At 41.1% G+C, this 10,079-nt stretch overlaps 3 protein-coding genes across 3 annotated transcripts; 2 read left to right on the top strand and 1 right to left on the bottom strand.

The window, feature by feature from the left end:
• Positions 1 to 730: 730 nt before the first annotated feature.
• On the top strand, positions 731 to 4,004 carry LOC149584017 (uncharacterized). The gene is made up of 5 exons (XM_089863399.1): positions 731 to 939; positions 1,021 to 1,167; positions 1,271 to 1,383; positions 1,512 to 1,593; positions 2,845 to 4,004. Exon 5 carries the CDS (start codon positions 3,072 to 3,074, stop codon positions 4,002 to 4,004), a length of 933 nt encoding a protein of 310 aa, XP_089719525.1. The 5' UTR covers positions 731 to 939; positions 1,021 to 1,167; positions 1,271 to 1,383; positions 1,512 to 1,593; positions 2,845 to 3,071.
• An 868-nt stretch (positions 4,005 to 4,872) lies between these two features.
• On the top strand, positions 4,873 to 5,817 carry LOC149584016 (sentrin-specific protease 1-like). Its single transcript, XM_089863401.1, has 4 exons — positions 4,873 to 5,001; positions 5,209 to 5,367; positions 5,446 to 5,541; positions 5,606 to 5,817. The coding sequence occupies exons 1-4, from the start codon at positions 4,921 to 4,923 to the stop codon at positions 5,666 to 5,668; spliced, it is 399 nt and encodes a 132-aa protein (XP_089719527.1). The 5' UTR covers positions 4,873 to 4,920; the 3' UTR covers positions 5,669 to 5,817.
• A 1,856-nt stretch (positions 5,818 to 7,673) lies between these two features.
• Positions 7,674 to 8,996, bottom strand: LOC149584015 (uncharacterized). The gene has a single exon (XM_089863785.1). The coding sequence runs from the start codon at positions 8,994 to 8,996 to the stop codon at positions 7,674 to 7,676; it is 1,323 nt and encodes a 440-aa protein (XP_089719911.1).
• Between the last annotated feature and the right edge of the window lie 1,083 nt (positions 8,997 to 10,079).

Raw genomic sequence — 10,079 nt, 5'->3', positions numbered from 1 at the left:
ATGGGCAATATCGAATACTAAACACAGGTTGTTGATTTTGTGCCCTATGGTTATAGGGTCAATGTTTAATGAAGATAGACGTTGGGGGGCTGGGTAGTTACTAATTTTATGCGGTAGCTTGGAGTAAGCATTTTGGGCCTTTTGTAATAAATGGATATCAGTTAGTAAATGGGGGGACCAAATTGGTGAACAATAGTGAATGAGAGGTAGGACTAATGAATTGTAGAGCGTTTTAATAAGGGGTATGGAGCTAAAATTTAAGTTACGGCGTATTATGCCTGTCAGACTCCTTATACGCTTAGAAATTTTAATGGAATGAAGGGAATGTTTGAGAAGAGGGTCAATGAATACTCCTAAGTCTCTTTCACAAGAGGTCGTGGCTAAAGTAGGCAAAAAAGAAACGGTATTTGTTTGAATGGTTTGAAGTTCTTATCGCAATTCTTATCCCAATACAAAGATCACTGACTTGGGGGGGGGGGGGTTATAAATGCGATACTGTGCTCGAGTCAGGGATAAGGGAGTTGAGATGGATTGGAAATGATGAAGAGCGACCCTCGGCACCGTATCTCTCCCAGTGTACCTCGCGCACGCCCCAACCCTTTGGTAGGCGATTGCCAAGTGCTGCCGCGTAGCGCCATTTTATATTTACGAGAACTAGCTTCTATTTAAGTTAGAGGGAGCGTCCTTTACAATTTCGTCCGGTACGACCCTACCTAGCCGCTGAGGATGCTGGGTGGACTACGGTGCCGTAGGTGGGGGTACAGAGGCAACGCTATAGGTATGGGGATTTCCACTCCATTCCTCTCTCCTTCAAGCTCGAGTTAAGGAGTTTCTGCTTTACTGAACAGTCGAGTGACTCGATCTCGACCTCGAGTCGTAATCCGTATGCAAAAGTCCAACAAGTTAATCAACAGGTTTTTCGGGAATGTTTATGAATATGTATTAGAAATATCGTCGACATTTTTATTTTGGAGCCGTATTTGAAGTTGATTCGAACCAGATTTATTTCTCTCCACCCAGATCGGAGGATATTCGAAGATCTATTGAATAATTAGAGAAAGTATTGGACTAATTTGAAGATTTTTCGTCTAAAAACGAGACGAAAGTTAAACAAAAGAATGGAATAAAACCTAGAACTAAAGAAAAATGAGATAATCTCAGTATTAAGTAAGTTTCTGAGCTAATTTTGACTTGAAATTAAGCCTAATGAGCATATAAACCTGAAATAAGTGAATCTAACCAAAAGCAATGTCACGTCATTTTTTTGCAGCGCGAAATTAGATCCTGTCAGGCAGTCTTTAGACATCTGGCCCAAATTGAAGACGAAATTAATGATACCAAAGATAGGTAGGATTCTTCCAATGATGAAGACAGTTTTGACGAGTAAGTTCAGTATAGACATTTTGTTTTATAAATATGATTTCAGTTTTATTTTTTTTTAAACTCTAAAATGCAAGAAGAAAAATGAAGCAATCTGAAGAGATTTTCTTTCGGTTTTTTGTCTTTGTTAGGTCAACAGAGATAGGAGGCAACGAAGCGGAAAGAGAGTTGCAAGGATCAAATGATAACCTAGCTAGTCCAACGTCGAAACAGGTTAGACTAATTCATTCATTATCCTAAGTTTATTTAAATGGTTTGTCTGGAATGTTTTTTTGGAAAATTAAAACAAAGGGGGAATTTTTGTTTGTTTGTTTGTTTGTTTAAATAAATGTTTAGCAATGAAAGTTCAACCCCTCTATATTTAAAGGTTAATAAATGTTTCTTATATTTAATACTACAATAGAAGATTGAAAATCGTAGGCATACATGTGTAGGTAATGTGCTTTGCCGCAGTTTAAATTCATTCAAACCATGGTCCACTCGATCGCGCGCGCTCAGATGCTGTTATCAGGCGGGACATTCTAAAGAAAACGAAAAATAAACCTGGGGGTAGTGTGGGTTTGTTTTTACTGAGAGGTGTGTCGCAATCAGTTTCTCTTAAAGTGGGTTTTTTAGAATAAAAATATTTATTTCCAATGTCAAACTTCTATTTAGAATATTTCTGGTATGGGGGCTTCGAAACCGAGAGCGCGTGATCGAGTGGGCTATGTTCAAACCCGCTGAGCGACTAATCTAATTCAAGCTGCGAAATAAGGCGGCAAATGCCTGGACAAATGTCCATTTTAAAAATTAGATGCTGTTGGGGTTTAGTATACTGGCCCTGTGACCACTTAATTAATTAAAAACGTTCAGAGGTTTAACCATTTCAAAAGGCCAGTTTTTAATTAAAAGTGCTTTGGCTCTACTTTTCATATGGCCAGCTTAAAAATAAAATCCTGTTTCTCAGCCTGTAATCTACACTTAGTTTTCACGCTAGAAGGATTCGTACTATTTACACAAGGAGGCTTGACTTTTGACTCCATCCTTATGTAATTGTTACGAATCCTCCTAGTCTGAAAACTGTGTCTATTTAAGCAATGTTTAATTATTCGTTTGAATGATCAAAAGGTTAATAATTATTTGTCAAATTTACATGCCGCGTTGAATGGTAGTGTTGACTGTTTGTTTATATATTGTACAAACACAATTTGCTTTTAAATTTTCTCAAAGCCAGCGATTGACACCCTGCTAATGTCCATTAAAGGGGGCGCCAATTTAGCTAAAGTGTAGCGTCACGTTTCCTCTGAACGTTTTCCCATTGTTTTTCTAAACTATAATTTGACGAGGGAAAAGTTACGCGGGCCAATACTAGATGGTGCAATTTCTTGGTCACCTGATTTTTTTGGGTCAACTTGATGCGTTCCCTAGCTTCCACTTACTTTTTACGGTCGTGTACGTATAGTTAACTTCTTTGGCTATTCTTAGCTCTTACATAGGCGTTCCTATCTGGAGATGGGAGATATCAAGGCACCCGCAGAGTGCGTCGTCTGCGGCGACCAGGCCGTCGCCAAAGCCTTTGGCGTGACAAGCTGCGAGGGGTGCAAGGCGTTTTTCAACGCAGCCTGCATAAGCATCAAGAGTACGGGTGCTCGAAATCCAAAAACTGCCCGATCAATAAGGATACTAGAAATACACGCAAATACTGCAGATATATGAAGTGCGTGGAAATGGGAATGAAACGGATGCCTAGACGCAGTCCAAGTCCGAGAGCCACAAAGGCGATAACTGGCTCAAGGCCGAATGTCCTGCCACGCCTAGAGTTCCACTCTGCTTCGGAACCTGTCGCTCTGCAACTTGCTGCTGTGACGGGTTTCGAGAGAGCGTTGACGTCATCCCCAGCACCTGCTTCTATAAATGTGCCAATTGATGTCTTGTCAATGACACGAATCCCTGGTAGATCGTCGAATGCAAGGAGTGCGACCGCCATGGAATTGGACCTGATTGGAGATGAGACTAGTGGTTCTAACAAAAAGAAGTCATCGGAGGTAGAGATTAGCGCCAGTGAAACTCTCAAAGGAAATGAGGGTCAAAGCAATGACGGAACGCGCTCACCTGATCGAGGCCAGAATGATGACGGAACGCGCTCACCTGATCGAGGCCAGAATGATGACGGAACGCGCTCACCTGCTCGAGGCCAGAATGATGACGGAACGCGCTCACCTGATCGAGGCCAGAATGATGATGGAACGCGCTCACCTGATCGAGGCCAGAATGATGACAGAACGCGCTCACCTGATCGAGGCCAGATTGATGACGGAACGCGCTTATCTGATCGAGCCCAGATTGATGACGGAACGCGCTCACCTGATCGAGGCCAGAATGATGACGGAACGCGCTCACCTGATCGAGGCCAGAATGATGACGGAACGCGCTCACCTGATCGAGGCCAGAATGATGACGGAACGCGCTCACCTGATCTAGGCCAGAATGATGACGGAACGCGCTTACCTAATCGAGGCCAGAATGATGGCGGAACCCGCTCACCTGAATTTGAAAACCTGGACATTTCGAGCATTAAAGCCAACAATAACTTGGACGGACTCTATTGCCTTAGCAAAGATTCTCAAACTTATCAACATCGGTAACGGTATGCGTTGCGACAAAATGAGTTCGCGAGTTACTCACGTCATTACCAGCGACTTAATAAAAAACCTTAAGGGTTTCTCCAGTGAAATCTTGGATGAAGCTGAGATTATCAACGCTGTGAGAGGTGACATATCCGATACAGACGAAAGTTGTGATTCGTTAACAACAACGAGGGAAACTACTCGACTTTTCAAAGGAATTTCGTTTCAAGTTTGCGGCTTCGCTCAAGTAACGCGGGAAAAAATCGAACAGTTCGTTAAAGAATACGGCGGTGCAATTAACGAGATATCCGACTACACCGCCGTTCCTCTTTTATTGCACGAACACGGAAGCCGAAATTTGATAACTCGTACAACCGACGCGACATTTTGTTGGTAACAAATATGCGTGGAATTGGAGGAAATCCTACCTTTAAATGCGAACGATCTATATACGCCCATGATCGTAGGAAGCGGAGCCGAAACGAGCTTACCGTTGAGGAACACCGTCATCACTTTGGGTCCACTTGACGCGTTCCCCGCTGAAATGGAGGCTTTGGTTCATTGATACGTTATCTGGGTGGAACTCCTCAGGCATCGTTGTCCAGGAAAAGTCAACACGAAAAGCGTAATCTAAGGACCACTCATTTTATCGTGAAAGTACCCGAAGGGAGGAAACTGAAAGCGGCGTTGTCCTGGAAGATTAAGGTCGTCAAAGTAGAGTGGTTGTACGCCATTGCTAAGAGCGGGAAATTCGTCGAGGAAACGGCGTAAGCTTTCAAGGACAAGGATAGTGACGATGTGCCGCGCAATCCTATTGAAGCCAAAAAGACTCCCGAAAAAGCAACAGCATCTCCTAAACGCCCGATGACACGCAATGTAGAACCGGAACCATACTTGGCAATTGTCGACGGAAAAGAAGTGTGGAAAATCCGTAATGGTGACCATCCAAACATTAAGTTGCCTAATGACGTTGACAGTTTCGACACTACATTTAATGACCAGAAACACCGGGAAGGTATGTTTGGAAATTTTATTTTGGGTATCTTTGGCAGAGCGCGATCAATTTTAGGCATATTCGTATCAGAAAGAAAGAATTCATGCTCATAAGAACATAGGGCAATAGCTTTATCCTCTGGTACCATCCTCGCATATTTTCTTTTTCTATACTGTTTATAACTTATAAGATATCAATTTAATGTAACGTCTTTTATTTTTATTTTAGGTGATAGATTTTCATCACAAAAAAATCCAATACTATGAATCTATGGGAGAAAATAATAATGAGTGTTTGAACGCCTTAAAGAATTATTTGCCAGAGGAAAGCAGGGATAAACGCAAAATTGAATTTGATATGAGTGATTGGAAACTAGAAGCAGTTAAAGTATTACATTATTATTTATTTTTATATATTGTCATTTAATTTTCCAATTAATGTTAATTAACTCCCTGTTATTTCTAGAATATTCCACAACAGATGAATGACGGTGATTGCGGTTTGTTTACTTGCAAATTTCCGGAATATATTACCCGAAATGCTAAAGTAACTTTTACACAAGTAAATATTAAAGTTTCATTTACTACATTTAAATATTAAGTTACTAACATATTTTATTTTGCAGAGAAACATGCCATACTTCCGACGACGTATGGTTTATGAACTTATAAAAAAAAGTTGTTATTAACAACTTTTTTTGGAAAATATTAAAGTCTATACATTTAATTATTTTTGGATAATTTAATATTTTAATTTTCTCATATTTTGATCGTTTTAATTTATTATTGGTGTACTACGGCTTAGCAAACTTTCATTTCAAATAAACAATTTCAAAGTAATTTTTACTAAGCCTTGGTCATTAACTCAATTCTGTCAATGTGGCACGTCGCTGGCACTATGACTATTAAAATTTGGCGGAAAGTTGGGCTGTATGTTGGTCGATTCATAGCCCACTTGTTCACGCTGGCTGCACGCGCTCTAGAAGCCCCTCCAAACGATTTTTTTACATGTTAACTCGCGCATGTGGCGCGTCACATAGGTTCGGTCTAAACTTTCAAACCCGTCTGGTTTTAACATGGGCGTCTATGGGAGGGGATCAGTGGCAGTTTTATCAACGTTTTTGGCCCAAATAGCGCATCCACTGGTTCAAATTTGAAAAAATCTAAATTCGGACTTCAGTTTTAACTCTTTCAATTTCTCTACTATGTGATGATTTTTATTTTTTATAAAAAACTATTATAGCTGAAGACTTTAAATTTTACAGGATAATATCAAATCTTTCAATACACGTCTCATTAAAAATTCAAGAGATTTTAACCAGCAACGGCACTATTTGGGCCAAAAAGGTTGATAAAACTGGTCCTCTTCCATAGACGCCCATGTTAAAACCAGACGGGTTTGAATTTTAGACCGAACCTATAACATTTTCATTCTTAGGGTCGGTTGAGGGGGGTTCTAGAGCGCGAGCAGCCAGCCTGATTAAGTGGGATATGCCTTACCCAACGGTATTACCGTTTGTGAGGTCATAAATAATTCCCAAACTAAAATTTCCGGAAAGAAAAACACTAGCAAGCGTAAGAGTAAGACTACTCCTTCAGTTTCAAATTACCAATACAACACTCCTCCGCTATTTAATTACCAAAACAGTACTGTACCAGCGTTTAATTACCAAAACAGAGCAGTACCAGCGTTTAATTACCAAAACAGTACTGCTCCAGCGTTTAATTACCAAAGCAGTGCTTCTCCAGCGCTTAATTACCAAAGCAGTGCTTCCCCAGCGATTAATTACCAAAGCAGTGCTTCTCCAGCGCTTAATTACCAAAGCAGTGCTTCCCCAGCATTTAATTACCAAAGCAGTGCTTCCCCAGCATTTAATTACCAAAGCAGTGCTTCTCCAGCATTTAATTACCAAAGCAATGCTTCTCCAGCGTTTAATTACCAAAACCGCGCTGCTCCAGTATTTAATAGCCAATACAGACTGATCGAGTATTTAATTACCAAAGAAGTATTTCACCAAGCCCACGCTTAAATTCTCCAACGCCGAGAATCATCCTTGCAAGTACACCGAGTTTCCCACAAAAATGAAAACACGTTGTCAGCGCCCAACAGATGGTCTTATTATTAAAACCCAGATTTACAACCAAGGCAATAATTTTTCCACCTTTAATTTAAATTTTGCAATGGCTTTAATTTTGAATATTTTGTTCAAATTTAACAAGCAAATTGATAACTCTCTCTCAACGGAAAACTAGTTGCTAAGTAATCTTTCAAAGCTAATCGAGAAGTTATTGCATCTGCATCTCCAAAATTGGTGTCTCTGGAGTTCGGCTGAGGGTAATTTTTTTTTTATTTCTTCAATTTCGTCAAGCCACCTTGGCTGAAAGGTAACTGTTTTCAGCCCTTCAACAAAATTGTGTAGGGCACAACACGTGGCGATTACGTCCGGGGCCAAAGAGTGGAGTATATCCATTTGTTTCATAACCATCCGCTATCTTCCCTTCATGAATGAATGAATGGTTTATTGACCCTTTTGTTTACAAATCCCTTTTGGAACAGGGAGGAACCCACTAACGTGGGTTCACAGGTCCGAAAAAACATTAAATTTAATACGATAAAAACACTAAATTAAACTTATTACGCGAAAATTATTTACAATTATTTACAATGGCAGCTGATCTGCATATGACTATCCTCTAATAGGGCATGGGGTAGAGGAGTCGCAATTTCGCCCAATTGACTAAAATACTTTTTGTAATACTAATGATTTCCTTATTTGTCCTATCCCCGAGAGACAGGCTATCCGCCAGGGTCATGGGCCCAAACTTCAGGTACGGGGCTCTTGCTTGCGCCAGGGCCGGACAAAACATCACTACGTGTTCGATGTCCTCTAAGTCCCCCCCACAGAGAGGACAGCCTGCCCCCTCCTTATCAAAAATGTGGGAAAGACGAGCGGACGTTGCCAACGCCCCCGTCCGGGCCAGGAAAAACAACCCACTAGCAAGGGAATTATCATAGAAAGGTTCTATGCCCGGGGTTTCCTTTAACGAATACAGGTTCAAACTCTGATGGCCGGCAACGTCCCTCCGCCATTGTGCTTGAGAATACTCAGAAACGGCCTTATCTACCTTGGCATACCACTCTTGTAGCGATTCAACCGAGCTCCGGGATACTCCCGCACCATAGGTTTCGTGAAAAAACTCAACGCGCTTTAGCCAGGTAGTTTTTCTGGTCATTGCTCGAATATAGCAAAATACCCGCCGCGCAATGCGCATTTCATTCATAAACAGCAACCGACCCAGGTAGCGGAGCTTGCTTTTGGCCTCCCGCTCCTCAAAGGCAGACCAGGACATTTCACCCTTGACAGCGGCATACGATGTAATAAAGTTACCCCCCAACGCGGCCTTACCCACGTTAAATTGGGCCTGATTAAGTCGGCGACTCGTCGTAGATGAGAAGCACATAACCTCATTCGCGTAAGTTAAAGCCGGAACCGCGACAGCCTTCCATAGTGTCCTCATAACATTGTACTTATTGTACGAGTGGTACCCCTTGTGCTTCATGGCACCAGCCAGACGGTTGGCCTTAGCCATCACAATACTTTCCTGAGGTTCCAAAAACCTCCCCCTATTCGATACCTTTACACCTAGGTAGGGTACCTCAGTCACTTCTGCTAATACACAACCTTGCAGGAAAACAGGGTCGGACCCCCTCTCAAAAGGCAAACTATTTTCGAGGACTACACATTTATCTGGGCTAAAAGCCAACCCATATTCCGCTGCGTAGGACCCACAAATATCCAAAATGGCTTGCAGCCCTACCCGCGAATCAGCAACAACAAAAATATCATCCGCAAAAAATCCTCCAACTATCCGAGAGTCCTGCGCCGCGCCGCCAGGATACCTAAGCGTAAAACCTAGGTTGGAAGCCCTTAGGGCCCTGTCGAGAGGTTCCAGATATAGTGCAAAGAGGAGAGGAGACAGAGGACACCCCTGTTTTAAACCCACGCCACTGGACATGAAATCTGTAACCACATCCCCAAACCAATACCGAATGTTGTTTCCACTGTCATACGAGCAGAACTAATATAAACGTTAAACGATTCTTGTTCTTTAATTAAAAAGCATCATTTTTAAAGGCCGTATTTAGTCCATCGAATACAGTTCTGCCACTATTGTCAATATTCTCTGAGTTGTTTTGATCAGATCAGAAGTGTTCTCCATTATGTCTTGAATCACTTCGTCTAACAATCCATGCTTCTCCTTTAATATCAAAATTTAAGATGCTTCGATGAACTTTTGTAATGACTTAGCAGTATTTCTAAAATAAGTACTACTCTCAGCTATTTTCGTGTCATCATTCCCACGCGCGATATCGTCTTTATCCGAAACATCAACTTGAAACGGGTGCTTGCGTGATTTGTTTGTATTAAATGAACTTGGATGTATTGCAACGATGTGATACTTTATCAGAATATTTATGAAATCCCACGATATGTTTCAAGAGTAGTTTACTGTCCTTGGTGAAAAAACTACAGAAGTGGCACACTTTGATGTCTTCACGATCCATAATACTTAAGAAACCTCACACGATAGACTGCAACGAGCAAAATATACCACAACTACATTATATCGATAGTTTATGGTTATACACTTCTGGTATTATTATTCTTGGAATTAAGGTCTTTCAAGGTTACAATATTGTAACCTCCCGAAATAATTAAGGGACCTCCTGGGTTTCTACTCCAGGGGTGTGCGGTTACATAGAGGATTAACACACAGCGTTACCTCTGACCTTTCCCCGTACTATATAAGCATCGTCTGCTTATGACATTAATCCAGTCTTTCTTCACTACTAAGATGTAGTAGTTCGCTCGAGCGAAGGGCTTTGCCCTATTATTGGACTTCATCCGTTATTAGTAATTATTATTTAATTCATTAGTTGTAAATACAAGTCGGTATTTAATTATCATTTATTAATTAATTTAGTTAAATAAAGTATGATTGAATCTAAGGAACTGTAGTAGTTATTCTTAGTATTAGCCAAGGCTTTTATGGCCACGTGGGGCGACTTATCGCAAGCGTGGTTACAATATCTTCTTC

The sequence above is a fragment of the Phalangium opilio genome, unplaced genomic scaffold (assembly GCF_054372755.1).
Source record: "Phalangium opilio isolate 3A_F unplaced genomic scaffold, DU_Popi_V2 ptg001170l_1, whole genome shotgun sequence".
In the NCBI taxonomy this organism is placed as follows: domain Eukaryota; kingdom Metazoa; phylum Arthropoda; class Arachnida; order Opiliones; family Phalangiidae; genus Phalangium; species Phalangium opilio.
The sequence above is the reverse complement of the archived record's forward strand: the minus strand, read 5'-3'. Positions and strand labels throughout refer to the sequence as shown.

What these genes read in the sequence shown, in the direction of transcription:
- LOC149584017 (XM_089863399.1), top strand. Translation starts at nt 3,072, where the DNA reads ATGAAGTGCGTGGAAATGGGAATGAAACGGATGCCTAGACGCAGTCCA.
- LOC149584016 (XM_089863401.1), top strand. Translation starts at nt 4,921, where the DNA reads ATGGTGACCATCCAAACATTAAGTTGCCTAATGACGTTGACAGTTTCG. An exon ending in TGACCAGAAACACCGGGAAG is followed by an intron (nt 5,002 to 5,208) that starts GTATGTTTGGAA and finishes TTTTTATTTTAG; the next exon opens with GTGATAGATTTTCATCACAA. An exon ending in CTAAAGTAACTTTTACACAA is followed by an intron (nt 5,542 to 5,605) that starts GTAAATATTAAA and finishes TTTATTTTGCAG; the next exon opens with AGAAACATGCCATACTTCCG.
- LOC149584015 (XM_089863785.1), bottom strand. Translation starts at nt 8,996, where the DNA reads ATGTCCAGTGGCGTGGGTTTAAAACAGGGGTGTCCTCTGTCTCCTCTC.